Source organism: Entelurus aequoreus, linkage group LG06, assembly GCF_033978785.1.
Source record: "Entelurus aequoreus isolate RoL-2023_Sb linkage group LG06, RoL_Eaeq_v1.1, whole genome shotgun sequence".
Taxonomy (NCBI): domain Eukaryota; kingdom Metazoa; phylum Chordata; class Actinopteri; order Syngnathiformes; family Syngnathidae; genus Entelurus; species Entelurus aequoreus.
In genome coordinates this window covers 3,378,443-3,395,890 of record NC_084736.1, presented here as the reverse complement: position 1 = coordinate 3,395,890, position 17,448 = coordinate 3,378,443, and the positions used below count along the sequence as shown (strand labels likewise).

Here is a 17,448-nt window from a genome sequence, read left to right as displayed (position 1 = left end):
TCATGTGTGCTTACGGACTGTATCCCTGCAGACTGTATTGATCTATATTGATATAGAATGTATATATTGTGTTTTTTATGTTGATTTAATTTAAAAAAAAAAAAAAAAAATCTTTTTTTTTTTTTTTTTTTTTTTTTTTTTTTTTTAAATTCTCGAGTGCCCCATCTGCCGCCGAAAGTGCTCCCGGTGGTTGGGGACCACTGTTCTATAGGATTTACATCTGGAGTCATGTTGGCCACTTCACAACCTTGTCTTAACATTTTTACATGAACAGTTTGTTGGATTACTCACTTTGAAATCATAAGTCAAGCAGATATTTAAGTAATTATCTTTATTTGAACAATAATATTGTTTTGAAATGTATGATGATATAATACTATGTTTTATTATTAGAGAGGATTACAGTGTAAATATATGTCATTGTGCACAGTACATTTGTTTTTGTAATACATTTATTTTTAAAAAAAAGGTACTTTATTTCCACATATTTCCACACTCGGGCCTTGAGTTTGACACCAGTGACTTAGTGGAATGATGATGTTGTCTTGGGAAGAAGGGGCGTGTGTTGGTGTTCTACCTTCAAAGTGGAGCAGAAGGTGTCGGATGAGGGCTTTCCTAGAAGGGGACCGTCCTAACCTGTTCTTCAAGTCATTGTTGACGTCAAAGCTTGTTGCAGTGTCCTCGCAGGAGAAGCACATTCTCCGCTAGAACCTTCCGCCATGGCGTCGCGCCCACGTGCGTCCTCCCAACCCGGGAAACTCTCCTTCCTGCAGACTTCCAAAGCCACCTCGTCTCTTCGCCCGAGGGCCGTGTCCTCGCGCTCGGGCTCCGTGCTGGAAGACGAGCTGTCGTGCCCCGTCTGCTGCGAGATCTTCCGGGAGCCCGTGGTGCTGAAGTGCAGCCACAGCTTCTGCAGGGCGTGCCTGCAGCAGTTCTGGAACAAGAAGAAGGCCCAGCGCGAGTGCCCCATCTGCCGCCGGAAGTGCTCCCTGACCGAGCCCACCGTCAGCCTGGCGCTGAAGAACGTGGCGGACACCTTCCTGAGGGAGCAGCAGAGGCAGGAGGGCGGCCTCGCCCTCGGGACGACGGAGGCAAAGGCGGAGGAGGTGAGGTGCGGCGTCCACGGCGAGGTCCTCAAGCTCTTCTGTCTGGATGATCTGCAAGTTCTGTGCTGCGTCTGTCACACCTCCAAGAAGCACCAGGGCCATGGAGTGTGTCCTTTGGAAGAAGGAGCGCACGACCTCAAGGTACATTTCTATTTAAACAGTGTTTTGGTTTTTTTTAGTCAATTCAACCATCTTGCAGGAAAATAAATAGAGTTAAGTTCTGAATGTGACAATTTATTTGGCATGTGTCCCCTGGGCAGGAGGAGCTGAAGAAAGAACTGATTCCCGTGAAGAAGAACCTGCGTCGCCTGTATGAGGCCAAGCAGGAGTGTGATGACACAACTGTGCACATCAAGGTATCAACAAACACCGCCTGTGGGGACCCGCATGGGGCTGCCAGGGTCACACAGGGGTCGCGTTTTCATGTCGGGGGTTGGAGGGGTAAAAAAAAAACGAGGAATTACAAACAATACGAATTGTTTTGGAAACAATTACCTCAACTTATGATCATAAATAACGTGGACCTCGACTTAAACAAGTTAAAACTTATTGGGGTGTTACCATTTAGTTGTCAATTGTACGGAATATGTGCTGTACTGTTCAATCTACTAATAAAAGTCTCAATCAATCAAAAATTAGCTCTTCACTCAAAACACGTGCATCTCAAATCAACGTCTCCCGTTGGTGCTCGGCCCTGTCAGGTTCAAACACTGATGACATCTATTAAACAAGACAAGAGGCAAAGAATTAAACCGAGACAGAATTCAATTTGGACTCAATATTGACGAGAGTCGTCTGTACGCTGTACCCTTGCACGGTATCTCAGCACGCTCTGCCAAAAGGTTGCACGCCGCCTCCTTTTACTTTGGAACCTCCCCGACCACATGGCCACCGCTGTTTCCAAAGGACAAAGGTCCGTAAAATAGTTCAAAAAGAGTTCCGTAAAATAGTGAAAAAAGAGTTCGTAAAATACTTCAAAAAGAGGTCGTCTGGAAATTGGGCATATCCTGCCATCTCTCCGCTTGGAAGTCCTTGGGTTAGAACAATATCTTTCTGTTGATTACCATACATGAGAGAAAACAGAAAACCCTTAACGTGGCTCTCCCCCTTACACAGTGGAGTTTTACGAGCCTTCTTCTTGGTAGGTTTCAAAGACAGCTTTTGTCTTCTCACCGGGCCCTCAAATGTAACACAGAGTTTTTGTGATAATTTAGAAACAATTATTCTAACATGCCCCCCTAAACAGCAAACATTTAACACGTAGTTTGCCTTTTCAAAATAAATGTAAAAGCTCATACAGTACAATGTACAGCATCTACAGTAGTTTTTTGAAGTACTAATGTACAGTATTTACCTTGGAGAGTGGACTGCTACGGTATCTTCTTCCAGCCGCTGCTCTGTCAAACACACCATCAGCAGCTTTCCCGTATTTTCTTTCCTTCCTTTCTTCTTTCCCGTGCTTGAAAAAACACTGTAAGCTGATGCTAGGTGTGATCAAATGTTTGGTGGGATCTTACAGGGTTGAAGTGAGGTGGGCTAGTTTCAATCAGAACTGCATTTGTGGAGCCATCTTTCAGTTCAAACATAACATACAGATTGTAAGAGAGAATACAATCAATCATTAAAAATGATTTGTTACTTAAATATCTCACATTGAGTACTGAGTGTTTGACACTAGCTCGAGTTGTCATTGGGTTCTTCAAATGAATGTGGATTACATTTCTCTGATCAGATCATCTAATTCTCTGTGTCTTAACTAATCTAAGTGATTTGATAGTAGTCATTGTTTTAGAGGAGAGGGCTGCAACATTTTTTTCATGGCAGAATCCTCGGTGGCGCTACACTACCGTTCAAAAGTTTGGGGTCACCCAAACAATTTTGTGTTTGAGCCTTCATTTCTAAGAACAAGAATAGACTGTCGAGTTTCAGATGAAAGTTCTCTTTTTCTGGCCATTTTGAGTGTTTAATTGAGCCCACAAATGTGATGCTCCAGAAACTCAATCTGCTCAAAGGAAGGTCAGTTTTGTAGCTTCTGTAACGAGCTAAAGTGTTTTCAGATGTGTGAACATGATTGCACAAGGGTTTTCTAATCATCAATTAGCCTTCTGAGCCAATGAGCAAACACATTGTACCATTAGAACACTGGAGTGATAGTTGCTGGAAATGGGCCTCTATACACCTATGTAGATATTGCACCAAAAACCAGACATTTGCAGCTACAATAGTCATTTACCACATTAGAGTGTATTTCTTTCAAGTTAAGACTAGTTTAAAGTGATCTTCATTGAAAAGTACAGTGCTTTTCCTTCCAAAATAAGGACATTTCAATGTGACCCCAAACTTTTGAACGCTAGTGTATGTGCGGAGTAAGTACAATCCTTTTAAAACCTCTAAAGGCTTAGTGGCCACATGCATGGACAGCACCTTTTAGCTCTTATTTCCACAATTGTGTACACTACTGAATTGGGGTCTTATGGCCGCTTATGTGGACACTTATGCTGCCATCTGGTGGTGTCAGAAGAGTATAACATACAATGGAATTTGGAAAAAACAGTGTAAAAATAAGAATTAGCATGTCACTAAACATGAAGTACACGTTTGTGTAGTTATGGACTAAGTACATCATATCAAAAGATGACTCATAGTTTTTATTCTAATTAGGGTCCAATAAGACCAAATAGCAAAAAGAAATAAAAAAAGCATGTAAACAAACAGCTTGGGCCTTAAGAGGTTAACCCCTTAGATTGGTCACATTTAGTCTTAGATTGGTCACATTTAGTCTTAGATCGGTCACATCTAGTTTAGTCTTAGATCGGTTACATCTAGTCTTGGATTTAGATCGGTCACATCTAGTCCTAGATCGGTCACATCTAGTTTTAGTCTTAGATCGGTCAAATTTAGTCTTAGATTGGTCACATCTAGTCTTTAACTTAGATTGGTCACATCTAGTCTTAGACTGGTCACATGTAGTCTTAGACTTAGACTGGTCACATCTAGTCTTAGTCTTAGATTGGTCACATCTAGTCTTAGTCTTAGATCGGTCAAATTTAGTCTTAGATTGGTCACATCTAGTCTTTAACTTAGATTGGTCACATCTAGTCTTAGACTGGTCACATCTAGTCTTAGACTTAGACTGGTCACATCTAGTCTTAGTCTTAGATTGGTCACATTTAGTCTTAGTCTTAGATTGGTCACATCTAGTCTTAGTCTTAGATCGGTCACATCTAGTCTTAGACTGGTCACATCTAGTCTTAGACTTAGACTGGTCACATCTAGTCTTAGACTTAGACTGGTCACATCTAGTCTTAGTCTTAGCTCGGTCACATCTAGTCTTAGATTGGTCACATTTAGTCTTGGAATTAGACTGGTCACATCTAGTCTTAGACTCGTCACATCTAGTCTTAGAATTAGACTGGTCACATCTAGTCTTAGACTGGTCACATCTATTCTTAGAATTAGACTGGTCACATCTAGTCTTATAATTAGATCGGTCACATCTAGTCTTAGATTGGTCACATCTAGTCTTAGTCTTAGATCGGTCACATCTAGTCTTAGATTGGTCACATTTAGTCTTAGAATTAGACTGGTCACTTCCAGTCTTAGACTGGTCACATCCAGTCTTAGACTGGTCACATCTAGTCTTAGACTGGTCACATCTAGTCTTAGACTGGTCACATCCAGTCTTAGACTGGTCACATCCAGTCTTAGACTGGTCACATCCAGTCTTAGACTGGTCACATCTAGTCTTAGACTGGTCACATCCAGTCTTAGACTGGTCACATCCAGTCTTAGACTGGTCACATCCAGTCTTAGACTGGTCACATCCAGTCTTAGACTGGTCACATCCAGTCTTAGAATTAGACTGGTCACATGTAGTCTTAGAATTAGATTGGTCACATGCAGTCTTAGAATTAGACTGGTCACATCCAGTCTTAGAATTAGACTGGTCACATCCAGTCTTAGAATTAGATTGGTCACATCCAGTCTTAGAATTAGACTGGTCACATCCAGTCTTAGAATTAGACTGGTCACATCCAGTCTTAGAATTAGACTGGTCACATCCAGTCTTAGAATTAGATTGGTCACATCCAGTCTTAGAATTAGACTGGTCACATCCAGTCTTAGAATTAGACTGGTCACATCCAGTCTTAGAATTAGACTGGTCACATCCAGTCTTAGAATTAGACTGGTCACATCCAGTCTTAGAATTAGACTGGTCACATCCAGTCTTAGATTGGTCACATCTAGTCTTAGACTGGTCACATCTAGTCTTAGACTGGTCACATCCAGTCTTAGACTGGTCACATCCAGTCTTAGACTGGTCACATTCAGTCTTAGACTGGTCACATCCAGTCTTAAAATGGTCACATCCAGTCTTAGAATTAGACTGGTCACATCCAGTCTTAGAATTAGATTGGTCACATCCAGTCTTAGAATTAGACTGGTCACATCCAGTCTTAGATTGGTCACATCCAGTCTTAGATTGGTCACATCTAGTCTTAGACTGGTCACATTCAGTCTTAGACTGGTCACATCCAGTCTTAGACTGGTCACATCCAGTCTTAGACTGGTCACATCTATTGTTAGCCTGGTCACATCCAGTCTTAGACTGGTCACATTCAGTCTTAGACTGGTCACATTCAGTCTTAGACTGGTCACATCCAGTCTTAGACTGGTCACATCCAGTCTTAGACTGGTCACATCTATTGTTAGCCTGGCCACATCCAGTCTTAGACTGGTCACATCCAGTCTTAGACTGGTCATATCTATTGTTAGTCTGGCCACATCCAGTCTTAGACTGGTCACATCCAGTCTTAGACTGGTCACATTCAGTCTTAGACTGGTCACATCCAGTCTTAGACTGGTCACATCCAGTCTTAGCCTGGTCACATCCAGTCTTAGCCTGGTCACATCCAGTCTTAGACTGGTCACATTCAGTCTTAGACTGGTCACATTCAGTCTTAGACTGGTCACATTCAGTCTTAGACTGGTCACATCCAGTCTTAGACTGGTCACATTCAGTCTTAGACTGGTCACATTCAGTCTTAGACTGGTCACATCCAGTCTTAGACTGGTCACATCTAGTCTTAGACTGGTCACATTTAGCTTTCAAAGTGTGCTTAATACATTTTGTACGGAGTAAGCAGATCTATTTGATAGATTCCATTTCTTGTTCTATGGTCGTCATCACACTTTTCTGTGGTATCATAACAACAACAAAAAAGAGCTAGATGTTTGCTGAAGTGTTAATGAAAACTACATCAAGGAAGTTGCCTACAGCCACAAGGGTTAGTACCCACTGTTACCGTACTTAATACTGTATGTTCCACGCTGCGCTTGCATGGAAGACGTGTGACCCGCCCATTTCCACGCCCGCACAGAACCAGGCGGAGGCCTCGGAGAAGCAGGTCAGGGAGGAGTTTGAGCATCTGCGGGACTTCCTGCAAAAGGAGGAAGTGGCTCGGCTGGCCGCCCTGCAGCAGGAGGAGGAGGAGAAGCGGGAGCTGGTGAGGAAGAAGTCGGAGAGCATCACCAGAGACATCTTGACCTTCTCGCACGCCGTCATCGCCGTGGAGAACGAGATCGCATCCGGCGACGCCCTCTTCCTGCAGGTACGAGGCCTCGTCTCCGCCGCCATCGAAACGCGCTTATCGGTGATAATAACAACACGTGTCTTCTCGCTGTAGAATTACCCAAACACCAAGAAGAGGTAAGAATTCCTTCTTCGTGACAACACTTTCTACAACTCCACCTTGAGCTGACACTTTGTCGTTAAAGGGCACAGCTGCCGCAGAAGGAGCCGGAGAAGGTGTCCGGCGCTCTTATTGACGTGGCCAAACATGTCAGCTCCCTCAAGTACCATGTTTGGGAGAAGATGGTGGAAATGGTTCAGTACAGTAAGCATCATCTGACATGTTGACTCTAATTGTGCTGTCAGTGTCCTACTTGATGCTTGCAAATATCAACAGTCAGGAGGAGGGTTGTACGGTATAGCGGTACTAGTATACAGTAGTATCGCGGTACTAACGAATCAAAAACGGTACTATACTCTGTTTGAAAAGTACCGGTTCCCAAGTATTATTATTGTTAGCGGGCATGACGGTGCGTCGTCACGTCATGACATTGCTGGTTTTACGAGCAGAGGAGCATGTTAGGCAGCACACACACACTGAGTACTTACAAGCAGACACAGTGTGTAGACAGAAAAGGGAGAATGGACGCGTTTTGGTGTGAAAAGTAAAGATAAAGGCCATCCGCAGTCTGCAGTGTTTTAGCTACTTTTAAATCACTAATCCTCGCCTCCAGAGTAAAACAACTTGCACTGAGCCTAGTCTATAAAATCTGCTACACCTCCCTGATACCGAAGTACTTGTCAAACTACTTCCTTAACATAAATGACCGCCATAACCACAACACCAGGGGGAGCTCCACTATCCACGTTAAACCCAGATTCCCATCTAACAAAGGTCTTAACTCATTCTCCTTCTATGCCACATCAATGTGGAATGCACTCCCAACAGGTGGAAAAGAAAGGGCATCTCTATCCTCCTAAACCGCACAAAAAAAAACTCCAGGCAACTTCAACCCTAAACTAACAAATGTAAACAATCAAATGTAGATACTTTTTCTTATGCCTTCTGATCTCTCTCTCTCTCTCTCTCTCTCTCTCTCTCTCTCTCTCTCTCTCTCTCTCTCTCTCTCTCTCTCTCTCTCTCTCTCTCTCTCTCTCTCTCTCTCTCTTATATTTATATATATTTATATATATATATATATATATATATATACTACCGTTCAAAAGTTTGGGGTCACATTGAAATGTCCTTATTTTTCACATGTGAATAATATAGATACAGTCTATTATACAGCATTATTCACATGTGAATAATATAAATACAGTCTATTATACAGCATTATTCACATGTGAATAATATAGATACAGTCTATTATACAGCATTATTCACATGTGAATAATATAAATACCGTCTATTATACAGCATTATTCACATGTGAATAATATAGATACAGTCTATTATACAGCATTATTCACATGTGAATAATATAAATACCGTCTATTATACAGCATTATTCACATGTGAATAATATAAATACCGTCTATTATACAGCATTATTCACATGTGAATAATATAAATACAGTCTATTATACAGCATTATTCACATGTGAATAATATAGATACAGTCTATTATACAGCATTATTCACATGTGAATAATATAAATACAGTCTATTATACAGCATTATTCACATGTGAATAATATAAATACAGTCTATTATACAGCATTATTCACATGTGAATAATATAAATACAGTCTATTATACAGCATTATTCACATGTGAATAATATAGATACAGTCTATTATACAGCATTATTCACATGTGAATAATATAAATACCGTCTATTATACAGCATTATTCACATGTGAATAATATAAATACAGTCTATTATACAGCATTATTCACATGTGAATAACATAAATACAGTCTATTATACAGCATTATTCACATGTGAATAACATAAATACAGTCTATTATACAGCATTATTCACATGTGAATAATATAAATACAGTCTATTATACAGCATTATTCACATGTGAATAATATAAATACAGTCTATTATACAGCATTATTCACATGTGAATAATATAGATACAGTCTATTATACAGCATTATTCACATGTGAATAATATAAATACCGTCTATTATACAGCATTATTCACATGTGAATAATATAAATACAGTCTATTATACAGCATTATTCACATGTGAATAACATAAATACAGTCTATTATACAGCATTATTCACATGTGAATAACATAAATACAGTCTATTATACAGCATTATTCACATGTGAATAATATAAATACAGTCTATTATACAGCATTATTCACATGTGAATAATATAAATACAGTCTATTATACAGCATTATTCACATGCGAATAACATAAATACAGTCTATTATACAGCATTATTCACATGTGAATAATATAAATACAGTCTATTATACAGCATTATTCACATGTGAATAATATAAATACAGTCTATTATACAGCATTATTCACATGTGAATAACATAAATACAGTCTATTATACAGTATTATTCACATGTGAATAACATAAATACAGTCTATTATACAGCATTATTCACATGTGAATAATATAAATACAGTCTATTATACAGCATTATTCACATGTGAATAATATAAATACAGTCTATTATACAGCATTATTCACATGTGAATAACATAAATACAGTCTATTATACAGTATTATTCACATGTGAATAACATAAATACAGTCTATTATACAGCATTATTCACATGTGAATAATATAAATACAGTCTATTATACAGCATTATTCACATGTGAATAATATAAATACAGTCTATTATACAGCATTATTCACATGTGAATAACATAAATACAGTCTATTATACAGTATTATTCACATGTGAATAACTTAAATACAGTCTATTATACAGCATTATTCACATGTGAATAATATAAATACAGTCTATTATACAGCATTATTCACATGTTATACTTTGCAGCTGGTTTTGACTTTGTGACAAATGACATTTCCTTGTGTTGTAGCGCCCATCACCCTGGACCCCAACACGGCGTACTCCTGGTTGTCCATCTCCAAGGACCTCACCAGCGTGGCCAACAGCGGCTCTCTGCAGCAGCTCCCGGCCAACCCCGAACGCTTCGGCCACTTCGTCTTCGCCCTGGGCTCCGAGGGCTTCTCCTCGGGCCGCCATGCCTGGGAGGTGGAGGTGGGCGCCAAGGTGGACTGGATGCTGGGCGTGGTCAGAGGGTCCGTGGACAGAAAAGGCCGCATCTCCGGCTGCCCCGAGGGCGGCTTCTGGATGATATCGCACTACGAGGGGGAATACTCGGCCATGACCAGACCCAGCACTCGCTTGCAGCTGGAGGGGGAGCTGACCAGAGTCCGGGTCCAGCTGGACTACGACGCCGGTGAGGTGACCTTCTCCAACCCTATCAGCATGATGCCCATCTACACCTTTAAGGACTTCTTTACCGACATCATGTACCCCTTCTTCTGCCCTGGAGCAAACATCAACGGGAATAACCCCGACCCCCTCAAGATCTGCCCTGCTACAGTGGCCGTGTGGAACAGCGCCACCTGGTGACATGTAAGCAACACCAATCAATCTTGCAGAATCACATTTGGCTTCATGTTGGTGCAACATGCTGTCTTGGTAGTCCAGGAAGGCACCGTTGTGCTTGTCTTTCATGGTGGACATGACCTTCAGCATTACCTTCACGCTGATTTTGGCATCAAGTTCCCCCTAAGAAACATTTTGAAAACATCAACATGTACTTCTGTGGCTACACATGTAGCTTACCACCATCAACATGTACTTCTGTGGCTACACACGTAGCTTACCACCATCAACATGTACTTCTGTGGCTACACACGTAGCTTACCACCATCAACATGTACTTCTGTGGCTACACACGTAGCTTACCACCATCAACATGTACTCCTGTGGCTACACACGTAGCTTACCACCATCAACATGTACTCCTGTGGCTACACACGTAGCTTACCACCATCAAAATGTACTCCTGTGGCTACACACGTAGCTTACCACCATCAACATGTACTTCTGTGGCTACACACGTAGCTTACCACCATCAACTTGTACTTCTGTGGCTACACACGTAGCTTACCACCATCAACATGTGCTTCTGTGGCTACTTACCACCATCAACATGTGCTTCTGTGGCTACACACGTAGCTTACCACCAGCAACATGTGCTTCTGTGGCTACACACGTAGCTTACCACCATCAACATGTACTTCTGTGGCTACACACGTAGCTTACCACCATCAACATGTGCTTCTGTGGCTACACACGTAGCTTACCACCATCAACATGTACTTCTGTGGCTACACACGTAGCTTACCACCATCAACATGTACTTCTGTGGCTACACACGTAGCTTACCACCATCAACATGTACTTCTGTGGCTACACACGTAGCTTACCACCATCAACATGTACTTCTGTGGCTACACACGTAACTTACCACCATCAACATGTACTTCTGTGGCTACACACGTAGCTTACCACCATCAACATGTACTTCTGTGGCTATACACGTAGCTTACCACCATCAACATGTGCTTCTGTGGCTACACACGTAGCTTACCACCATCAACATGTGCTTCTGTGGCTACACACGTAGCTTACCACCATCAACATGTGCTTCTGTGGCTACACACGTAGCTTACCACCATCAACATGTGCTTCTGTGGCTACACACGTAGCTTACCACCATCAACATGTGCTTCTGTGGCTACACACGTAGCTTACCACCATCAACATGTGCTTCTGTGGCTACACACGTAGCTTACCACCATCAACATGTACTTCTGTGGCTACACACGTAGCTTACCACCATCAACATGTACTTCTGTGGCTACACACGTAGCTTACCACCATCAACATGTACTTCTGTGGCTACACACGTAGCTTACCACCATCAACATGTACTTCTGTGGCTACACACGTAGCTTACCACCATCAACATGTGCATGTGTGCATTGCTCACCATGTAAATCTAATCCAATATTGATTATTACTTGTGTTTAGACAAGAAGGACATAAATGAGAACACACCTGAGATGTTCAATGGATCTCAACTGGACTGTTTGGTTGGTCTTAGGAGACGTTTGGTCTCTCCTCCAAGTAGGTTCATGCTCATAGACTTAGACTGGTCACATCTAGTATTAGACTAGTCACATCTAGTCATAGACTTAGATTGGTCAGATCTAGTCTTAGACTGGTCACATCTTGTCATAGACTTAGATTGGTCAGATCCAGTCTTAGATTGGTCACATCTTGTTTTAGTCTTAGATTGGTCACATCTAGTCTTAGATTGGTCACATCTAGTCTTAGATTGGTCACATCTTGTCTTAGATTGGTCACATCTTGTTTTAGACTTAGATTGGTCACATTTAGTCTTAGACTTAGGTTGGTCACATCTAGTCTTAGATTGGTCACATCTAGTCTTAGATTTACATTGGTCACATCTACTCTTAGATTGGTCACATCTCGTCTTAGACTTAGATTGCTCACATCTACTCTTAGATTGGTCACAACTCGTCGTAGACTTAGATTGGTCACATCTACTCTTAGATTGGTCACATCTCGTCGTAGACTTAGATTGGTCACATCTAGTCTTAGACTTAGATTGGTCACATCTAGTCTTAGACTTAGATTGGTCACATCTTGTCTTAGACTTAGATTGGTCACATCTAGTTTTAGACTTAGATTGGTCACATCTCGTCTAGATTGGTCACAGCTAGTCTTAGACTTAGATTGGTCACATCTATTCTTAGATTGGTCACATCTCGTCTTAGACTTAGATTGGTCACATCTAGTCTTAGACTGGTCACATCTAGTGTTAGACTTAGGTTGGTCACATCTAGTCTTAGATTGGTCACATCTTGTCTTAGACTTAGATTGGTCACATCTCGTCTTAGACTTAGATTGCTCACATCTAGTCTTAGACTTAGATTGCTCACATCTAGTCTTAGACTTAGATTGCTCACATCTCGTCTTAGACTTAGATTGGTCACATCTCGTCTTAGACTTAGATTGGTCACATCTAGTCTTAGACTTAGATTGGTCACATCTCGTCTTAGATTGGTCACATCTCGTCTTAGACTTAGATTGGTCACATCTAGTCTTAGACTTAGATTGGTCACATCTAGTCACACGTGTTTCCGCATTCTGGTTTGTGACGTGCCACTCTGAAATATGACCCACTAGAAACAAGTGTTAAAAACAGTTTTACTATCCTTATACAGATTCAGAACAGATGAACATGGACTCGTGCAATATATTGATACTATTTTTACATGAATACAAAAAGTAATGGAATAAACAAATTGTGGTGTGAAGAAAATGAATAGTAGAGCTCAGGTGAGAAACAAATATGCGTAGGTGTGTTGTGATGGGAGGAATACAAGTGACGCACGGACCGCCTTATTTATGCTGCAGCCAATTGGGAGGTCTATTTCGGCGCATGCGCAGTACATCCCACTTCCGGTTTCTCGTCCTCCGGAAAGCATGTTTACAAACTTCCATACAGCGAAGACTGATCCAGCTGACATGACGTCAACCGAAGAATGAAAAGTTCCCCCGGAAAAAAAGGATGGCTCGTCCGTCGTCAAAGCTTTGCACGGCCGGAACTTTCGCTGCAGGAGCGCCTTCAAATTGCTGGAGGTTGACGACAAGTTCAGCCGGGATGCAGCGTGGTGGACTGCGGTGCCTGGAGCCAGGTGGCGGCTCATAGGTACAGGTGTGTAAATATGAACGCTTGGGGTTATTTATAGAAAAGGATAAGCGACATGATGATCCAAACTGCACATAAATACAAATGACTGTAACCTATTTTTATGGGCTTGCCTCTTTGTGATGTTAAGTTCCTGTTATACAGTAAATGCCTTGAGCTCTTATTTTGAAGGCGCTAAGAGCGGAAGTGGTGACACGTTGTAGTGGAGCGGAGGTTTTGAAGTGGTCCTCCAGTTTTACACGAGGAACACTTTATTACCTTTCTTTTTTTTCTTCTTTTTTTTAGATTTAGACTAACTTTAATGATCCACAAGCGAAATTGTTCCACACAGTAGCTCACTTACAAAGGATGGAAAGGATAATGCAGGTATAAAGTAGACTAAAAATGTACCATAGTAGCAATATAAAATATAACATGTAATATTTACAAATTATATATATACAGTATATAATATATACTGATTTGTTAAAATATATTATATAATATACACAATATATAACAAATCCCAATGACCATGTACAATATTACAGTGTATGTAACAGCTGCAGCAAAAAAAAAAAATGGCAGCATAAAATAGAGAGTGTCTTTTAGGTAAATTTGGTATTTATAAATCCAGAGTAGTAGCATGCAAACCAAATATGTTTTTTGTTTTATTCTGAATTTTAAAAAATAATGTGCCACTCACTAATAATGACAAAGGAAAACAAAAAGGCTGGGATAATCTCCCACATTCTAAAAACGAACGCCATTAAAAAAAAATGTAAACGCCTGATACTTTTATTTGCTTTTGTTTTATTATAGTGTTATCCCTTGCACGTGTTTTGTTAATTTTTTTATTTAATTTTAATTTTTTTAAACCTTTATTTATAAATTTCAATTACAAACAGACGATAAACTAAAACAGTACAAAACAGCGCCAAGGGGTTGTAAATTCAAAGTAACTAAAATAGAATACAAAAAAATATATATATAATAAACAATAAACACAGTGCAAAGCCAACTTTATTACCTTTCTTTCAAAACCTCCGCTCCACTACAACGTGTCACCACTTCCGCTCTTAGCGCCTTCAAAATAAGAGCTCAAGGCATTTACTGTATAACAGGAACTTAACATCACAAAGAGGCAAGCCCATAAAAATAGGTTACATAACCATGAATTGATTAACGTGGACCCCGACTTAAACAAGTTGAACAACTTATTGGGGTGTTACCATTTAGTGGTCAATTGTACGGAATATGTACTGTACTGTGCAATCTACTAATAAAAGTCTCAATCAATCAAATTAAATTTCTTGCACAAAACATCTCAGTTTTTCTCAATGCAACTTGTGTTGTCCTGAAGTCAATCGCTGATATTATTTACATAATTACTTGATAATACTTTTGTATTAGTGACTGCATTACTTTAATTTGGAGCTAAAGTTGTTTTTATTTATTATACGCTATAATCGGTAAACAGCAGTTAGATGATGTCACTTCCGCTAAAGTACTTCCTGTTGGTTGACTTCCGGTATTCGTTCGAAAGCAAGTCGTACATGTTGCGGTCTTCTGTCGTCATTTCTGTTGCCATCCTACACAAAGTGGCGAAGAAGCAATTCTGTAAGTTGTCTTTAACAAGTTAACATGTCAGACACGTTAACAAGGGGAATAGTGCCGATATGTTGAATAGAATTGTCGAATTAGATACAATGTGTTCAAGTCATTTAGGCAGACGGGAGTCTCCCTCTGCTGGACATTTTGGGACATTACAGTTACATTTTCTATGACAAATATGTACAGAGGCAATAATTGTGACTTTGTTCTTTTCACTTTTTCACCATCTTGTCTATGAAGAAATGTCAAAAGTAAATGGTCAAGCTTACGACGTTCTCTTCATTGACTCGGGTTTGGCTTGGTGTTGAGTCGGCGTTTCTACACGTCTCACGGGAACACTAAACAACTTATTGTATTATTACCTTCATTTACAATATATGACTTTTAAGCGTACATGACTACAAATACAACATCATTCCATTATTGAGTTAAATACAAGAATATTAAATGTACAGGTATTGAAAGTTACCCTGTGGTACAGTCCTTGGCATTGACCTCCAAAACATACACTTCCCATCCAGCCACGCACGCCAAGCTTTTCCACCTGCTCCCCGGGGGCCGGACTCATCTCCTCCTCAGTGACGTGCCCCCCCCCCCCAATGCCAGCGGCTTCCGGGCCCTGGACCACCAGAGAGTCGTCAGGCTGTGCTTTTCTTTCCTGGACTTGGCCGAGGAGATTGTGCGGCCTGGAGGTTCTCTCCTGTGCAAGTACTGGGCAGGGTCCTTGGCCGGGGGACTCCAGGAAAAACTCTGGCTTGTGTTTGGTAGCGTACAGAGTTTAAAGCCAAACGTAAGGCGGAAGGACTCTGAGAGGTATTTCCTCGCCAGGAACTCCAGTAAAGTTAAGGGATGGAGGATTTTGATACCACTGCCATTTAGTTTCCACCAGTGTTTGTGTGTAACCTGCTGTTCCCACTTCATTTCACATATATTAACCTGGACGTTACCATTATTTTCTGTTGTAATAATGGAAAAAATTATAAACGATAAAACATTTTAGTGGTGGTGTTGCTGTGGATTAATCACGATTAAATCATGTTTCATTTTCCATGATCAAAAAGGGAATATATTCCACGAAAACCCGAAAATAAGCATTTTCAATATATCACTTTCGCGTTTTTATTGGAATATTTAAAAAATACAATCTAAACACAGTTTGTAGAATGCTTGCCTCAGCCGCAGGTATTGGCGGTTTTTCTTGCCTAAACGCGGCACTGAGTTGCAGGAATGGGAGACGATCAGGAGCACCAAAACAAGCTTTAGTTAGCGACTAGCTGTTTAGTTAGCGACTAGCTGTTTAGTTAGCGACTAGCTGTTTAGTTAGCGACTAGCTGGCTTACTTCTTGTCGCCTCTGTTCACTCTCAGAGCCACAATGTTGACGGCTGTCCACTTTGCTGCTTATCATATTTGGATTATTACAATCTGAACATTTATTAGTTCCGAACCAGTTTTAGTTCTGGAACACAGGTGTCAAACTCAAGGCCCGGGGGCCAGTTCTGGCCCGCCACATTGTTTTATGCGGCCCGCAAAAGCCTGGAAGTAAAGTGCACTCTTATAGCACTTCATCTTTTCTAACTAAATGTATTCGCTCTTTCAATTTTGACGGGTTAAATTGCATGCGATGCATGTCTTTTAAATTTGAGAACAATCTGAACATGCAATAAAATATTGTCTTCACACGGGGGTGTCCATAGTGCGGCCGGCAGATCCAGTTGTGTTGGCTTATTGTTGGATTAAACAAGAGTAAAATTGTAAACAAAAACAAAAAACATTTGTAATGTAATGCGAAAAACTCTAAACAGTGAATACAGCTCAGGTGTGTCCAAACGTCTTCCACTAAGGGTTGCATACTGAAAAGTCAAATTATGTAGGGGCCATTTTCATTTGTTATTTTGTAAACAAAAAAAACCACACAAAAAGAGGACATTAATTATACTTTAAAGACAAAACTAAAGGTCAACTTTGTGTGTTAAGTGAAAGTGTTATGGTTGGAGGAGGGAGTTGTGACGGCACAGAACCACAAGGGGGCAATATTGCTCTCTCATATATATATATATATATATATATATATATATATATATATATATATATATATATATATATATATTAGGGATGTCCGATAATATCGGCCTGCCGATATTATTGGCCGATAAATGCGTTAAAATGTAATATCGGAAATTATCGGTATCGTTTTTTTTTATTACCGGTATCGTTTTTTTTTTGTTTTTTTTTTAATTAAATCAACATAAAAAACACAAGATACACTTACAATTAATGCATCAACCCAAAAAACCTCCCTCCTCATTCACACAAAAGGGTTGTTTCTTTCTGTTATTAATATTCTGCTTCCTACATTATATATCAATATATATCAATACAGTCTGCAAGGGATACAGTC

The 17,448-nt window shown here is 40.3% G+C and overlaps 2 protein-coding genes and 1 long non-coding RNA gene across 4 annotated transcripts; 2 read left to right on the top strand and 1 right to left on the bottom strand.

The window, feature by feature from the left end:
• Positions 1 to 157: 157 nt before the first annotated feature.
• Positions 158 to 11,911, top strand: trim35-12 (tripartite motif containing 35-12). Of its 2 annotated transcripts, XM_062049855.1 has the most exons (7): positions 158 to 1,247; positions 1,367 to 1,462; positions 6,488 to 6,718; positions 6,794 to 6,816; positions 6,885 to 7,003; positions 9,719 to 10,102; positions 10,199 to 11,911. In XM_062049855.1, the coding sequence occupies exons 1-7, from the start codon at positions 720 to 722 to the stop codon at positions 10,276 to 10,278; spliced, it is 1,461 nt and encodes a 486-aa protein (XP_061905839.1). In that variant the 5' UTR covers positions 158 to 719; the 3' UTR covers positions 10,279 to 11,911. The 2 variants fall into 2 exon arrangements, with proteins under 2 accessions (XP_061905839.1, XP_061905838.1); XM_062049854.1 differs by having other exon boundaries at positions 9,719 to 11,911.
• On the bottom strand, positions 2,501 to 6,458 carry LOC133651755 (uncharacterized). The gene is made up of 3 exons (XR_009826488.1): positions 6,418 to 6,458; positions 2,624 to 2,676; positions 2,501 to 2,565 (listed from the first exon to the last, which is right to left on the bottom strand). It is a non-coding gene; the product is annotated as an uncharacterized LOC133651755 (long non-coding RNA).
• LOC133652361 (uncharacterized) lies at positions 11,685 to 16,048 on the top strand. Its single transcript, XM_062051030.1, has 3 exons — positions 11,685 to 11,692; positions 11,911 to 13,462; positions 15,571 to 16,048. Exons 1-2 carry the CDS (start codon positions 11,685 to 11,687, stop codon positions 12,920 to 12,922), a joined length of 1,020 nt encoding a protein of 339 aa, XP_061907014.1. The 3' UTR covers positions 12,923 to 13,462; positions 15,571 to 16,048.
• Positions 16,049 to 17,448: the final 1,400 nt, after the last annotated feature.

Coding starts and splice junctions, on each gene's coding strand:
- trim35-12 (XM_062049854.1), top strand. CDS start 720: ATGGCGTCGCGCCCACGTGCGTCCTCCCAACCCGGGAAACTCTCCTTC. Junction 1,463..6,487: donor ACACAACTGTGCACATCAAG/GTATCAACAAAC, acceptor ACGCCCGCACAG/AACCAGGCGGAGGCCTCGGA. Junction 7,004..9,718: donor GGTGGAAATGGTTCAGTACA/GTAAGCATCATC, acceptor CTTGTGTTGTAG/CGCCCATCACCCTGGACCCC.